General features: G+C 37.9%; 1 protein-coding gene across 3 annotated transcripts in view; it reads right to left on the reverse strand.

Moving 5' to 3' along the window:
• Nucleotides 1-5,566: 5,566 nt before the first annotated feature.
• Nucleotides 5,567-16,406, reverse strand: part of TLR3 (toll like receptor 3) — a 28,475-nt gene continuing 17,635 nt past the window's right edge. For all 3 annotated transcript variants that reach the window (XM_025471740.3, XM_025471739.3, XM_035700035.2), the window contains 4 exons: nucleotides 14,070-14,527; nucleotides 12,061-12,252; nucleotides 7,764-9,616; nucleotides 5,567-7,541 (listed from right to left, as the gene is read on the reverse strand). In XM_025471740.3, the coding sequence (XP_025327525.1) occupies nucleotides 7,313-7,541; nucleotides 7,764-9,616; nucleotides 12,061-12,252; nucleotides 14,070-14,513 (2,718 nt within the window). In that variant the 5' untranslated portion in view covers nucleotides 14,514-14,527 and the 3' untranslated portion in view covers nucleotides 5,567-7,312. The remainder of the gene's footprint in view (nucleotides 7,542-7,763; nucleotides 9,617-12,060; nucleotides 12,253-14,069; nucleotides 14,528-16,406) is intronic.

Genomic DNA, 16,406 nt, shown 5'->3' on the forward strand with positions numbered 1-16,406 from the left:
GGGTACGGGCGAGGGGCAGTTATGCCTGTCCCACTCTCTTCTGGGCTAGGTTTGCACATTAAGGCCAGAAAATGCCAGATGAGCCACCAGAGAGAGGTTACATCAGAGGTTGCAGAATCACTAAGCGGCCAAGCTGGGAAGTTGGAACTGTTATCAGGGAAGTCTAGAGGGACCCTCTGTTTCTTACCACTGCTTAGGTAACAAGGTTTCTCTGAGGAAGGACGATCTCACTTGACCCAGTGTTTATCCCAGTTAAGATTGCTTTATACCAAAACAACCTGAGCAGAAGAACAGCTTTTCAAATCTCCTTGCACTGAAGGATTATCTTCAGTAAACAAGTAGAGCCGAAGCAAAGGCTCTGACCCAAGAGCCTCCAAAGTCACACGACTAATGCCAAGCCCCTTCTATCCAAGATTTGCACAGATTCTTGCACCAGCAATAGTGGGCCTTAAGGCTACATCCTCTGTAGACTCTTTCTGGGTGGGCACTTATACTGTTTAAGATTTTGAACTCTTCCTATCCAAGAGTGCTTGGCCAATGATAAAAGCCAGCTAACTCATCCTAAGGAGGAAGTGTGTTTAGGAAGGCTCTAAGTTTCAAGGTTAGTCAGGAGAGGCCAGGGATTAGATCTCCTTGTAGTTGAAGCTGACCTACCCCTTGAAGCAGCATGCTTTAGCTAAGAAAAGGATGTAGGACAGCCATGCAAGCAGAACCACACTTAAATTCCGATGGAAATGTGAAAGAGCCAGGCATGTGGGTGAAGCCACAAGCAGTTCTGGGTGGCTAGAGTTCGTGGTGTGTTCATTCACTTAGTTCCTTAATCATTCAATCCACAAATATTTTGTGACTACTGTGCGTTGGAAGTGAAGCAAAAGAAGAAAGAGCAATCTCTCTCTCTCTCTCTCTCTCTCTCTCTCTCTCTCATACACACACACACACACACACACACACACACACACTCCAGATTGTAAACTAAGTAAGGTCTTTAGAGGGGACCTGGCACTCTTTGGATCATTGCTAAAGGAATACGAGCATATTTTTGGAATATTTACTGCAGAGTTGGAGGGGGTTAGAGGAAATTTTGGAGCATCCCAATTCTCTTTTGTCTGTGGTCTCTCCCAGAAACAATGAAATTTCTGGGTGATAAAGATATATTTTCATTAAATTGAATGTGCCTTCTTCTTTTCTACATCTGCTGCTACAACTTCAGTCTAACATTTACTGTTATATTTGCAAATGTTATAGAGAACATGCAGTCAGCAGGATGTTAACAAGCCAAATGATAAGCACTTCTATCATAAAATTGGCTTAGGGAATGCCTCAATCATAAAAGGTTAAATACCTTTCTTTAAAGTAGGACATCCTAGCTTTGTAATATCCTGATTACCAATGTGTAATTTTTTCTGAGGAGGATATGGCAGGAGCCCTTTTAATGGGATTTTATCTTGTAAGACCGATGAGGAACACCAATCAGTACCTTGGATGCACACAGTAATAGTGGAGACAAGTTTGAAAGATGGAGTGGAGACAGAGTGAAGGAAAGTTTTGAATTCATTTTATTAGATGCCCGGCAGTCACCAGAAGAATTTGCACTGGGAGTGGCTGACTTACCACTACCTTGTCCTGTGGGTTGGGTTCCAAAGGAAAATTCTGCATCTCTGAAGAAGTGACAAAAGCATCCCATGAAAGAAAGAGCCAGCCAGCCAGCATTATGTCTCCAAGGCCCAGAGGCCAGATCACACCCGTGCTGTGCTGGTCAAATGTAGCCGTCTCTGCCCTTGAAGTTCCTTCTTTCCTCTGTGTTCTGAACTCCTGAGATTCTAGAGGTGCTCAGCCAGCCAGTGGGAGAGCAGACGGAGTGAGGAGGGAGACAACAAGCCAACACCATCATCCCCTTCAGTGGGATCTACCAGCAGATGGAAGCAGACCCCAGCTGGGGAAGCAGAAAAGCCTAACTGAGCAAGAGTTTGTTATTACTATTGGGCTAGAGGTTTATAATGATGAGGTTGGACAACTCTTCGTAGTATCTATGAGTGTTGGAAAATCTCTATAATAAATAAGCCTGAGGTTTTATCCAAATGGAAGAATTTTCTTTAAAAAATCTTTAAAAGATCTTAAAAAAGATCTTTGAGAGGATGAAAGAATAAGAATTTCCTGTTTGTACCTTCCTGAGTCCAGCTTGTTCAATAGGCCAGTTCTACATGTCTCAATTGGTGAATATGACCACTGGGCTTGTCCAGCTCCCCTCTTTGGGAAACACCATTCTATTTATATGGTTCTAGTGGGTGCTGCCAACCACAGGACCCCACTGCCATGGCCATAGCGCTGATATATACCCTCAAACCAGGCCAATCAGAAGACTTTCCTGAGGTTTTAAAAATTGTTTTAAAAATTGGGATTGTTGACCTGAACAGGGAGCCTAAGAGATCCAGGCACCCCTGCTTCCAGCAGTACAAACCAAGAACACTAACTAACATAGAGAGAGGAGTAGGTATGAGGTGTGGTGGTATTTGAGCTCCTGGTCCTAGTTCTCCTTGACAGCTAGTTATATCCCTGCCCTTTTCCCGTTTTGGTAATAGATCATAAATATTCTCCCTTTTTGCCTAAACAACTTTGAGCTTCTGGCACTTGCAACCAAGTGCTCGCTAAGATGAAATGATATCTTGTCAAGGGGCCAAAAAGATACCTGTGTGAAAGCTGCCGAGTAAAACAAAGAGCAGCCTCTGACATCCAGAAGCTGGCCCGGCACTCACAGCTAGGCCATATTGTTCTCTTACTGGACAGAAACAGCCTCACAGACTATCAACTTCAGACAAGGTGATGCTGACACTATAAAATGAGACAAAGCATGACCACTTCCTAATTTTGCATAAGCACAGACAAAAATAAATTCACTGTGACACCCTCAAAATACCATAAACACTCTTCTCTTGCCTAAGCTGATGGCCACCTCTTTACCAATTATTACTTTATCCTGGTTCTAGTCTCTTCTCCCTATAAATATATTTATTGAGATAATCAGTCACATAATTTCCCCCTTTCAAACAGCATGAAATGTAGAAGGAAACTGCTTCCATCTGCCCTCCCCCAAATCACCAAAGAAAACCCAATTTTCAAGCGCCTTCTTAGTGAGACACCCCTAAGGTCTCCATACTGTGTATCCTCCTTCATTTCAGTAATAAAACAAACTTGTTCTTTGACTGGAAGACATTAACACTGTTTAAAAAAAAAAAAAATGTTGGCTTTCTATGCAGCCATTTGTCTCCCAGAATGCCTGGAAGAGACTATTTTTAAAACTAAAATGGTTGGAACCTTGCAGAAGTGCTTAAAGAAACCAATTGAGCTAGATCTACCTTAATTTTTAAATACCTTGGAAGGTGTAGTGGATGCTGTGGTGAACCGCTGAGCTCTCCCCTTCGGGACCCAAGCACCTATTCCTCTACTTGCCCAGAGTGTTCACGCTTCACAACTGAGATCCTCCTTTGGAATTGTTTTTGGGCAAAGCTTTTTGCTGAAGGGCAGACTTCCTCCCTGGGACTGCCTAGATCCAATATTGGTTGGCTGAGATGAGATTGGGGCAGTCCGGCCCCTTTTTGGCATCAACTCTGTAGGGCCATTCCCCATGGGGTCTGCTAAGGTCTCTGCTGCAACCTGCAATTGCATTGCAGATCATCATTCTCCCTCTTCCCAATCCAGTTTATTTCACTCCCTCATAAATCAGAGCACTCCCCAAAACCTGCTGCATGTACCCCTCCATCTTAGGTTCTATTTCCTGGAGAACTGACTTAAGATAAGAGAGCTAAGAGTTCAAAACTGGCTACCCAGCAATTCTCATAAAGAACCAGAAAAGTTCCATCATTGAAAAGTCCCATAACTTGCCCAATATGTACAATAGGTGGTTTGCTGAACAGGTTGGGGAGGGGCAAAGTCACATGACAGGACAGTTTCTCCCATGCACAGAAAGATGGAGCAAGACTAGGGAGTGGCAAGAGATAAGAATGGCTAATATATGACCTAGTGTAATTAGCAACTAATGACCAATTGATTGCCTTTTTTTGTCAGTTTAATACAGAATTATATGTTTATAGGAAAAAAATAAGTACTTTAAGTCCCCTTCGGTAATGTGGGAGTGCACCTGGCTGTTTGGACTGTCAAGCTAGAAGTTACATCTTGTATTCAACTAGTTGTCACATAAATCTAAATCATAGATTCGAGGAGGGAGTTTTATTATAATTCCTGGTTTTGCCAATTGAAATCCATTAAGTTACAATTTCAAAATAACTGACTCCTTAAATCTAAATTCCTCTGTTATGCTCTCAGCAACATGGTTCTATCCTCTGCAGCATCCCTGCCTGTGACTCCACCCAACACCAAGTTCATGCCCCACTCCCTTCTATCTTACTGTTCATTCTGCTACCCTACTCCTCACTCAACCAAATTCTACCCACCTTTGAAAGGTCTGATCCTCTTCCATGGAGCCTTTTGTTCAGGTCCATCTTTGATAGTCCCTTCCTACTCTAACTCTTCTTACCCCATTTTCTACAGTGTAGCTCAGATCCTATTGCACCCCATCATGCTTAGCACAGGGCTATGCACATGTAGCTGAGAAATACAGTATTTCTCACAGTTTTATTAATATATAATTTATGTACCATAAATTCACCTGTTTTAAGAATATGATTCGATGATTCTTAGTAAAAACTTACATAGTTGTGCAATCACTACCACACTCCAATTTTAGAATATTTTCATCACCCTAAAAAAATCTCTTACACTACTCCCCACTACTTCCCATTCCCATCCCTAGGTCCAGACAACCACTAGTCTGCTTTCTTCCTCTCCAGATTGCAAGAAATATTTTTTAAGCTCCTCATATGGAGCACCTTTACCAATTTTCCAATGGCTATCATCACATATTATTGAGTCCCCTTTACAAATAACCTAAGGTAGACATTTGAATAATTAAACATTGTTAAATAAATGGCACTGAAAACCCCCTCCTCACTAACAAATTGATAGTATTTACTTCTTATTACAATAAAAAGATGTCATTTTTAGGTAAAATCTAAATTCCTAGATTTATTTTAAACTCAATGTTGATTCAACTGGAGTTTGTTTTGAAAACGGAAAAACAGGAAGAAGGAGTGAACAGATAACATGATGCCACCTTGAGAGCATTCAAACAAGTCACTTCACTCATGGAAATTAAATAGGTCAGACAAACATCCTTTTCTGCATTTCCTTGTTTTAAACCCCAGGGATGAGGGCTCCTCCTGAGAACAATTATAAAGGACAGCTTGCAGAAGTTCAGGATGTTTCTTCCTGTGTAAGTCAAACACAAGCTAAGGCTTGCATCTTTTATTAGTTTTACTTATATTCAGTTAAATGGGTCATCCCTTGTGCATTTTCTTACATATTAAGAAACTTTAAAAAATTATGTTTGAACTCAATTTAAATTGTGGCCATTTGATAACTATCTTATAAGCAAATAAATAAGAGAAGGAAAGCAAAATTACATCCTGCCCTGCTTTGAACAAACTGGTGAAACATTAATTGATAATAAAAGTTCATTTAGAAATATTTTAATGAAATTGAAACAGCTAACATTCAAAGCACATCAAGAAAAATGGTAGTTGTGACTTTCATTTTGGCATCGTAAAAGTTTAATTTTATTTGTTTATTTATTTATATTTTGTGATGCCAAAATAAAGCAAGATTATTTCACAGGTAGAAAATACATTTTAACAAAAAAGCAATAAAACAATGCGTCTTGTGTGCAAAGGTGATATATAATGGGAAAGTGAAAATGAGTCCTCCTCCACACATTCATATTGTTGAGAGACTGTAGACGCTTTCAGAACCACCAATACAATGGATATTACTTTTTCCAGGATTCTGTGAGCTTAGTTCTGAGAATACTGAACGATTTTTAAAATATTTTATTTATTTATTTGAAAGAGAGAGAGAGCAAACGCAGGGGGAGCGGCAGACAGAGGGAGAGGGAGAAGCAGGCTTCCCTCCCCCATGAGGCAGAGAGTCCCCTGAGGGGGTGGATCCCGGGGTCCTGGTATCATGACCTGAGCCATAGGCAGACACTTAATGGACTGAGCCACCCAGGCACCCCAATTGAACTATTTAAATGAAAGTTCTAAAATGTGACATCTCAAATGCTCCCTAAATTTAGCAAACAGATGCTTCTAATAAAGAAATTACCTCAGCTTTATAATTTCAACCCTCTCTTATATTTGAATACCAGAACTATAAAGGTTTTAAAAAACTATTCTTGTTTATTTCCAATAATTAGATTCTTTTTATCGTAAAACAAGAATAACACTTAAAATCATAGTCTTTCTAGAGTAGAACTAACCTATACATACATAGCATATTATTTTATGACATGGTAATATATTTAATGTGAATGCATTATACCATGATCATCATTAATTATAGGGGATTATTTAAGATTACTTAAGGTTATTTAAGATTTTGTTTATCACCAAAATTTTCAAGATCAGAACTCAAAGAATCCAGTGGGACCAAATGATTTGACCAGGGCCATCTCCTGAGTCTGAGACTTAGAGAAAAGAATATTTTATTTCCACAAAGCTAATCTACTTATTAACCTTCAGTAAGTAAGCCTTTCTGTAATCCTTTTTTTTTGTAATACTTCTAAGCAAGAGAATTGTTTCTTCTAACAACTATAGCAGAAACTCAAATAGCAGGAAAATATAAGTGAGTATAAGTAATCGAAATGAATCACAAATGTTTTCTGACCATGAATCTGTATATTGAAATGGGATTTAACACCTAACAAAATGAACGCTGAGACAGGGACCACTAAAATAAAAGCTTCCCAATTGAAAAAATATTATAACTAAGCTTTTAAAAATTGGGGTATATATTTTACTCTTTTACAGTTGAAATAGCATTGTATCCACTAAAACAATTATCTTTTATTCTACTATGAGTGCATCCAAAAAAATTTCCAAATATAATTATCAGAAAGCTTCACATAATTCTCACTTTTCTTTAAATGAAGAATATTTTAAAACTTTTCTAAGTTGTCACAGACCTCAGTTACCAATTGTATATTCATTAGTAGAGGATAATCTGATATATTTATTTTGGGTCCAGTTAACTCTGTTGGCAATGAAAGGCCTGAAATAGGAAGATAAAAGAGATGGAAGTGTGGGATGATACTCTCTAAATATGAATAAACAAATTTATACGATCTTCAAATAAAACGTAAATTTACTATGAAACTTTTAAGATGGGAAAGTTACTCCTCTGTTACTTTAGTCTTTAAATAAATTTAATGTATTGAATTTCTGGATCCAAGTGCTACTTGCAATTTATGATGAAAGGCATTTACCCGTTCTTTCTGAACTGGCCAGTTCAAGATGCAGTGAGATTTAAACATCCCTCTTCGCAAACAGAGTGCATGGTTCAGTTTATAGTCTGGAATCTCCTCAAGAAAGATCAATATAATGGACTCTAGATTTTGTTCAATAGCTTGCTGAACTGCCTGGTGCACTTTGAATCTAGTAAAAAAAAAATTGAAATAAGTTACATATCAGTATACAGTATTCAACAGCCAAAATCTCCAACATCCCCCCTTACATTTATTTTTACCTGTCACTAATAATCAGGTTATTTTTTTAAAACTTATTTTTAAAATTTTTTGAGTGGTGAGTCATAATATAAGTAATATTTAAAAGCTTAATTGAAAAGTACACACTTAAAATTTCACAATGTTCACCTACCTTTTGCATAATGGATCCTTTAATAGATGCTGTGTTATAACAAAAATAGTTTTTCTACTCTTTTTGATGCTATTAATGATTGACTCGAGTTCAAGGACACCTGCCTCAAAGTCCCTCTCTTCAAGACAAAATTTGAGAGTTTCATCTTTTTCTTCCATTGGAGAGAAGTGTTCCCAGACCCAATCTCTATCTTTATAGGCATGAATTATATAAGCTGCGTATTCAAACTGCTCTGGCTGTTTGTCTATTTCTTTGAAACCAAGAATTCGGTGCACTGAAACATTCCAATAAAAAGATATCCTCCAGCCTTCAAAATGGATCAGCAGCACAATAAAGATAAAAGTCAGTAAGACACTGGTATTTATTATGAAAAAGATTTCAAAGGGGGCACTGTCTTTGCAGGGTGATATATCAAAAAGCATCACTGGGAAACCATGATATTGAGGTGGAGTGTTGCAGAGGTAATGGCTTGATAACTCAGAGATGTTGGTATGGGTGCTGTTAATCCAATTAACAAACCAGGCAATACTTTCACAGGTACAATCAAATGGATTAAAGCTCATATCTAAATTACTGAGGTTCCTGAAGGCTGGCCCAAAAACATTCTTCTCAACTGATGTTATGAGATTCTTCTGAAGGTTCAATGACTTCAGAGACACCTGATCATTAAAGAGAGATGATGGAAATATGTTTAAATTATTCAATCCTAAATCAATGCTCTTTAATTCAGATAAGCCCTTGAACACCTCTGCTGGGATCTCATCAAAGCCATTAGACTCTAAATTAAGAATGTGGAGGTGAGAAAGACCCTTTAGAAAATGAACAGGACCACCGGGGTTTGCATGTTTCCATAGCCTTGCTAAGTTGTTATGCTGCATATCCAGAATTTCTAATTTCTCAAGACCCTCCAACAGCTCATCATTTATGTTGGCTATATTGTTGTTGCTTAGATCCAGAATGTTCAAGTTCCGAAGAGGATGAAAAGGTGAAGGGGAGCTGTCCACATTTCTAAGGGCCGTTCTTCGGAGCATCAGTCGTCGGAGGCTGGGAATCAAGGCAAAAGAGCTGCTCGTCAGTTGTAGGTATTTGTTGTAGGAAAGGTAGATTTCAACAATATTTTCTAGACCTCTCCACTCTTGGCCTGTGAGTTCTTGTCCAATTTCATTAAGGCCAAGGTCAAGTACCTGTAGGTGGCCCAGCCAAGAAAAAGCACCACTCTCTATTTTTGAGATTTTGTTTTTGGTTAGATTGAGTGTGATTAAAGGAGACTGAGCAAGTGACAAAAATGTTTCATTGGTTAAAGTTTGCAAACTTGTGAAGGAGTTGGAGAGACTCAAGTGTTTCAACTTTATCAATCCTGTGAACATATTGCTTTTTATGCCTGCAAAGTAGTTGTCTTCCATGTTCAGATACTGCAAACATTTTAGCCACTGAAAGGAAAAATCATCAATCCTGGGATGCGAAGCAAGGGAAGTGCTTTGTTTAGCAAAAGATCGTTTCAAATCCAGGTATCTTACATTGAGAAGCCCATAAAAGGAGTGGGAAAACAAATGCTCTATATTATTATACTCCAGTAAGAAATATTCTAGATGTGGAAGCCAGACAAAGGAATTGTTCTCAATCACATTCAAGTTGTTGTGGGAAAGATCGAGCATGGTGAGATTTGTATGCTTTAGTCCAAGGAACGTCATATTGCTTGTTCTGTGTAGCTGGGTGTTGCTTAAGGATAGATTCTGGATGCTTGTATTTGACAGTTCCAAACAAAGGTTCTCTGTGAGACTGGGGTTCAGCTGAACGTTGTTCAGAGAGAGGCCAAATAATTTTCCAATTGCATGGAAACACCCTGGAGAGAACTAAAGGTGGGGAGAAAAGGAAGTTAATAACCAAAGCACAGTGGTGTCCTCATGACTCTTGAAATGTTGAAACAATTCTTTACTCAGTCCCTTGCCCCTTCACCATCTTCTCTGTGTTTTCTCCCCACCTCTCACTGCACAGCTCCTTACTCTGTGCCTGCCACACCTACCTCGTGCTCCAGCCCCTCACCTTTTCTGGCCACTGCTTACCTTCCACTCATCATTTAAGGCCTCCTCTTCAGGGGGCCTCCCCTGAAACCTCAGTCTAGGTTAAGTCCCTGGTGCTTTTACTTGATCACACTGAGTATAATTGTAATTAATAAACTATTTGTAAAGTCACCCCTGGGGCAGATCCTGTTTCTGTCCTCATCACCCCTGTTCTCAGTGAATAACATGGAATGGATGGGTGGATCTTATTAAAAGCAGCGATTCACACTTTCCCTTCTGTGACTCTGAGTTCCAGCCTTTCTCTTTGTCTTTCCACCAAGGTTTTCTTCTGACTTTATTTCATGACACCACCTCCAGCTCCTTTCTGCTCTGCCCCCACTCCCCCCCTGCTCCCCGCACCGGAAGCCTTGGCTGCTGTGTGATTCAGCACCAGGGCAAGAGAATGGAAGGCAGGAGAGAAGGAATCCAGAGAGGACTGGTAGCCAGTCCTGGGCAGTGGTTAAACACCAGGAGCACAAAGAGGATCTGCCTCCTACGGTGCCTTCCATGACGTTAGGGTTCATGGAAGAAAAGGCAAAAATTAGGAGGAAGATGTACTTTTTCATAAGTAAAGTGAATTGGACTACAAAACAGACAATTGTTAAATTAATTAGGACGGACTTACATGACAGCACTATATTACAGTAATTGAAGTTGAGTTTTTGAATAATTCTCAATGATATGGAGAATGTTCATGATGTTGTATTATTTTTAGACAGCAGGAGGCAACGTGGTGTAGCTGTTAGGAGCATGGGCTCTGATCTAACACTGCCAGAAACCCAATTCCGTCACCAGAAAAATCACTTGTGAGACCTTGGTTCCTCAACCCTACTTCATCTCAATTTACCCTTGTGTAAAATGATGGTAAGAATAAGTTAGTTACAAGACTATGCATATATAGCTTATCATAGAGCCTGACGCACAGTGTAATTTGAATTTATACTCTGAATGTCACCTGCTATTGTTTTTTTCCAATTATCACTTGGAGTAAAGCTGGAGATGAAAATACCCAAATGCTAACATTGGTTGTCTCTGGACTGTGGGCTTTTGGATGATTTTAATCTCCCCCCTCATTACTTACATATTTTATAACACTTCTGCAATAAGTGTTCTAAATTTTAAAAAATGCTATTCAAATCTTAGCATGAGTATTGCATAAAATGTTCATTTGTTGTTTGTTTATATTTTATTATCTCAGGACCAATACACAGTCTATTTTTATTCTGAAAACCAATACAGCTTGTAAAAATCTGATTTAGTTTATGCTTGCCAATATTCTTATTCTCAGCCTGTAAAGGAAAAAGAATATACACATACCCATATATAAAAGTGATTAATGAACTGAATATCATGATCCAAAGAGAAGGTTAGTTACATATATTCCATTGTAAGAGGATTTTTATAATAATCTAATACTAGTTTTCATTTATGGAGCACTTACATGCCAGACACTGTGCTAAATTCTTTACCATACAGCCTAGGAAGTAGTTTTATCATTATGCCAATTTTATGAGTGGGGAACTAGAGTAAAGAACTTGAATAATTTGCCTGATTATATAATTATTAGGAGAGAAAGCCCAGGGGTGCCTGGGTGGCTCAGTCTGTTAAGTCTCTGCCTTCAACTTGTGTCATGATCTCAGGGTCCTGGGATCGAGCCCCTTGTTGGGCTCCCTGCTTGTTGGGGAGCCTGCTTCTCCCTCTCACTCTGCCTGCTGCTTCCCCTGTTTATGCTCTGTCTCTCCCTCTGTCAAATGAATGAATGGATGAATGAATGAATGAATGAATATCAATCTTAAAAAAGAGAGAGAGCAAGACCAGATGCAGAGCTAGCTAACCCAACTCTAAAGCCTGTGCTCTTAAGTATCATGCTTTTTTATTCTTTCAGAGATTTTGTGTGATAAATAGTATTGTTTCACTTTACAGGTGAGGAAACTAAGACCCGGGGAGGTTATGTAAGTTCCCCAAGGTCAAAGTACTGGCCTAGAATTGGAAGGGGAATTTCAACCCACTTCTATCAGACAGCAGAGCCTAAGCTCCTAATTGCTACCAGACTCTCCCATCTTGTAAGGATGAAATGAATGGTCCCAAGCAGGAAGTATGAAGGATTTCTGGAACATGGGGCAAGCATGAGGTGGTAACCCCTTTCTCTAGGGAATCTTTAGATTCTTACCCATGTGACACAGGGGCTGCCCACACTTAAAGGTAGAACACAAAAAAAAATTTACCTTGCTTCTTACCTCTTTAATTGGATTTGATGACAACTCCAATTTTTCTAAAGAAGAATTACCAAGGAAATCAAGTTCTTCACGCCTCAGTACATTAATTTTATTATTTGATAACAGAAGGTCTTGGAGATTTTCCAATTGGAGCTGACTTCCTAATTTAGTAGATGACAAACCATTATGAGATAGATCTAATTTGACTAAATTCTGAGAAAGAAAAAAGACATATGGAAGTTAGAGTCTTGTTTCCAAAAATAGTTCCTTTAAATATACTGGAGTCTTAGAAATGACTTAGAAATAACAGCAGAAATGTCACCTCTCTATTATTCTATAGAAAACTGAAAGTAGGGGTAATAAAAATCTTTGTTGTGATTGAAAATACCATTGCAGCAAGGGCTTTGTTTCTTATGTCAAGAATCATAAGAAAGAAAGAAAGAAAGAAAGAAAGAAAGAAAGAAAGAAAGAAAGAAAGAAAGAAGAAAGAAAGAAAGAAAGAAAGAATCAGGGATGCCTGGGTGGCTCAGGACATGGTCCCAGGGTCCTGGGATCAAGTCCCACATCAGGCTCCCCAAAGAAAGCCTGCTTCTCCCTCTGCCTATGTCTCTGCCTCTCTCTCTACATCTCTCATGAATAAATAAATAAAATCTTGAAAAAAATAAAAATAAAAAAGAATCATTTTATTTCTCTTACCAAAGTAAAAGGATGTAAACTTATTATTCATGATATAAGGACTATTCATAATAAGCATTTATTTATAATAGGCATTTCTTTATCATGTAAGGAATATTCACGTGGCTTAACAAACATAGAGTATCATGCATTAGCCTTGAAACTAAACGACTGGAAAAAAAAGAAAAAACTGTCCTTTAAAAAAAGTATGACTAGAACTTTGCTGTCCATGAAGTCCTAAAATGATTTTTATATTGAGAACGATTGACAGTTATATAAGTTTTGCATGATAACTAGTACAGAATATTTATTTTTGTTTGTTTTGTCAGTGCTGTGGGACATTTTATCACCCTTGTGCTATTTTTAACACATAAACTTCCACTCAGGTAAAAGGTAATGACCAGTTGATATATATTTGGGCAAAGTCTTATGTAATGCATATTAAAGAGAGTAAGACTTTTACTTTGCTTTTTATTTTTTTTTTTAAAAAGAATATTTTGCTAAGGATTACTCTAACCAAATTTTGAGGTTTTTGAGTCCAAAGACATTTCACCCACTTCAGAATCTAAGGAGGCACAAGAAAGAATTTTCAAATCACTAGGGAGCAAAATCATTTTATAAATATTTCTAAACTATTTAAGTTCGTACACTATTCTTGGCATATGAGGTCATAGAAATGCCAAATTTTTTCTAGGTCTATAAAATGAAGAAAACAAAGTTTTAAAGTGGCTTTGGTTTAAGAAAAGTATTCAATAATTGTCTCAAATTGAGACACAAGAACATATATTTTCACAGATGTAAAATTCAAGCAAAGTTTTGAAAAAAAAAGATGGCAGCCATTGGTAAAGCAGTATTGTAAAGATATTAAATCAAGATTACAGAATTTTTAATTAAAAAATTTGCTTTATCATGCATCAGTTTGTTAACTTTATTTAAGTCAGAATTTGGATGTGGCATTTTTTTTAAATTACTTCAGGTACTAAATCAGCAGCATTAAGAGTTTATGCTGTTCCTTGTGGGATATTCTGATTCTCCCGGTTATGACAGAACAGATTCTTTGATCCCTACCTCTTGTCTCTAAGTTGTATTTTTAATGGGAGGGAGCAAGAGAGGCAAAGTTCTTTACAATTAATACTGAAATTGATTTAAGATGCTATTTCCTCTTTTGCAAACATTTTCAAACATAAATGGCCATATTTGTATGTGGGTCCCCCTCTTCCCACTGAAGATTAGTTTTCTATTTCCTCACCTTGATATTTAGATATGAAGTTTAAACATGCATAAATGACTTGAAGACTTACCATGAGGTAACGTATTTTTAATTTCTTATATGGAGATGAACATTGTCATCTTACCTTCAGGCTTCGAAAAGGATTATTTTGAATGATCTTGATTGAATTGGACATTAGATGGAGTTCAGTCAAATTCACGCAGAAGACAAAAGTTTGATCTGAAAGGTGAGATAGCTCATTGTGTTGGAGGTTCAAAATTTCCAACAAGGGTAGTTTTTGGCACAATTCTGGCTCCAGTTTTGAGATGGAGTTAAAACCTCCATCCAAGATAGTAAGTTGACTATATCTTGTAAAATTGGCAGGTGGTAATCTTCTGAGCTGATTATGGGTGAGATTCAACACTGTTATGTTTGCTGGGAGGTCATCAGGCACTTGAGTCAACTTCAGGTGACTACAGTCAGCTACTTCATGTCTAACAACACATTTATTGGTAGAGGATGTACACAGTATCCAAAAAGGCAACAGTCCCAAAAAGGAGTAGATATGATAAAGCAAACTCTGGCTCATGATTCTCCTCCCCTCTAAAAGAAATGTCAACAGGTAAGAGATAATATTAATAACATAGGCTTTCATACGCATTGGTATATTTCTTATAAAATAGATAACCAAAAGTGACGACGTATCATCTTTTTACTCGCAACTTCTATGATAATACAAGCATGTATTATACAAGCAATACATCAAATAGAAATAAGTCAAATAGCACAGAAAAGTAAAAAAAAATGGGGCATACAACTCCCTCTTCACTCTTCACCCCCAATTCAGTTTCAACGCGTCTTATTGAAAGAAGCACTATATGTGATTTCTATAAACCAAGATAAATTAGTTTTTTAATCATACTTTTGGGTGAATGGCCAATTTGGAGGGATATGTCTAACACCGGTTATTTGGTTATCATCTTGGAATCCATTCCACTGTTGTATTCCTGGGTGAATGCCACTATCATGGTTTTTAGTACCTTCTTTCTTGAATTTTTTTTTTTTTTTACTCAAGTATCTCCTTGAATAGCCCTTCCCCCTCTCTCTCCAAAATATTTTTTAAAGATTTTTTTTTTTTAAATTTATGATAGTCACACAGAGAGAGAGGCAGAGACATAGGCAGAGGGAGAAGCAGGCTCCATGCACCGGGAGCCCAACGTGGGATTCGATCCCGAGTCTCCAGGATCGCGCCCTGGGCCAAAGGCAGGCACCAAACCCCTGCACCACTGAGGGATCCCTCTCCAAAATATTTATAGGAAGTTTTATCTTTCAAGTTCTTGAATATCTGTTTTTGTTCTCTTGTCATATGATTTTGATGTGTAGGCTATTTGAGGTTCAAAATACTTTTTATGCAAAATCCTGAAGGCATTATTCCACTGTCTTCTAGTATTCATTGTTGCTAAAAAGAAAGCATGCCCATCTGGTTTTCTTTCCTTTATATGAAAGATACCTTTATTTTACTCTCCTTCTCCTCTTTGTAAGTATCTTTTCTTTTTCCTTGGTATTGTAAGATTCACAAGGATATTTCATGCTAAATCTTTCCTCCAAAATGTAGCTATACACTCTCAGGCATTTTCAATCTGAGGACTCATGTCTTCCTTAAATTTTTAGATTTCTTTTTCTATTATTCTTTGGATCATTTCCACTCTTTCTTTTCCTGTGTTCTCTCCTTTGGAACCACTTTTAGGCAGACATTGACCCTTCTGTGTGATCTTATTTGTATTTAAAGTTCCCTCTTCAGGGCCACTTGGATGACTCAGTCAGTTAAGCATCCAACTCTTGGTTTCAGCTCAGGTCAGGGTTGTGGTATCCAGCCCCACGTCAGGCTCCATGCTCAGTGGGGAATCTGCTTAAGGATTTTCTCCCTCTGCCCCTCTCCCCCTCACTTGCACTCTTGCTCTCTCTCTCTAATAAATAAATAAACAGTAAAAAAATTTCCTTTTATATTCCACCTTTTTATCTTTTAATTCTCTATTTCTAGATATAAGCTCAGCTTTTTGTATCAGGATTTGCATTATATATACTTTTTAAATTCTAGTAATTATATTTTAAATACATACAGAACAGTACACAGATGATGAATGAACAGCTTTTTGAATTTTCATAAAGAGCATGTCAGTACATTCGCCACTCATTTTGAGAAATAGAGCACAATGAGCCCCCCAGAAACCTCCCTTATGCTCCTGCCCAGACACCACCTCCTCCTTCCCCAGACAAGCACTTCATTATTTCATATACAGAAAGATTAAATTAACTTGCATTTGTATTACATGTGTTAACAGCATTGTGCACCATGTATCATTGTATGCCTTTTTTTAAAAACTCCAATTTAGGTTTGTGAGATTGATCCACATCTTGTCCTTTAGCAGGATTTGCTCATTTCCATTCAAGCAGAATATGGCTATATACCATGTTATCTTTT

Source organism: Canis lupus, chromosome 16 (genome assembly GCF_003254725.2).
Source record: "Canis lupus dingo isolate Sandy chromosome 16, ASM325472v2, whole genome shotgun sequence".
Classification (NCBI taxonomy): Eukaryota; Metazoa; Chordata; class Mammalia; order Carnivora; family Canidae; genus Canis; species Canis lupus.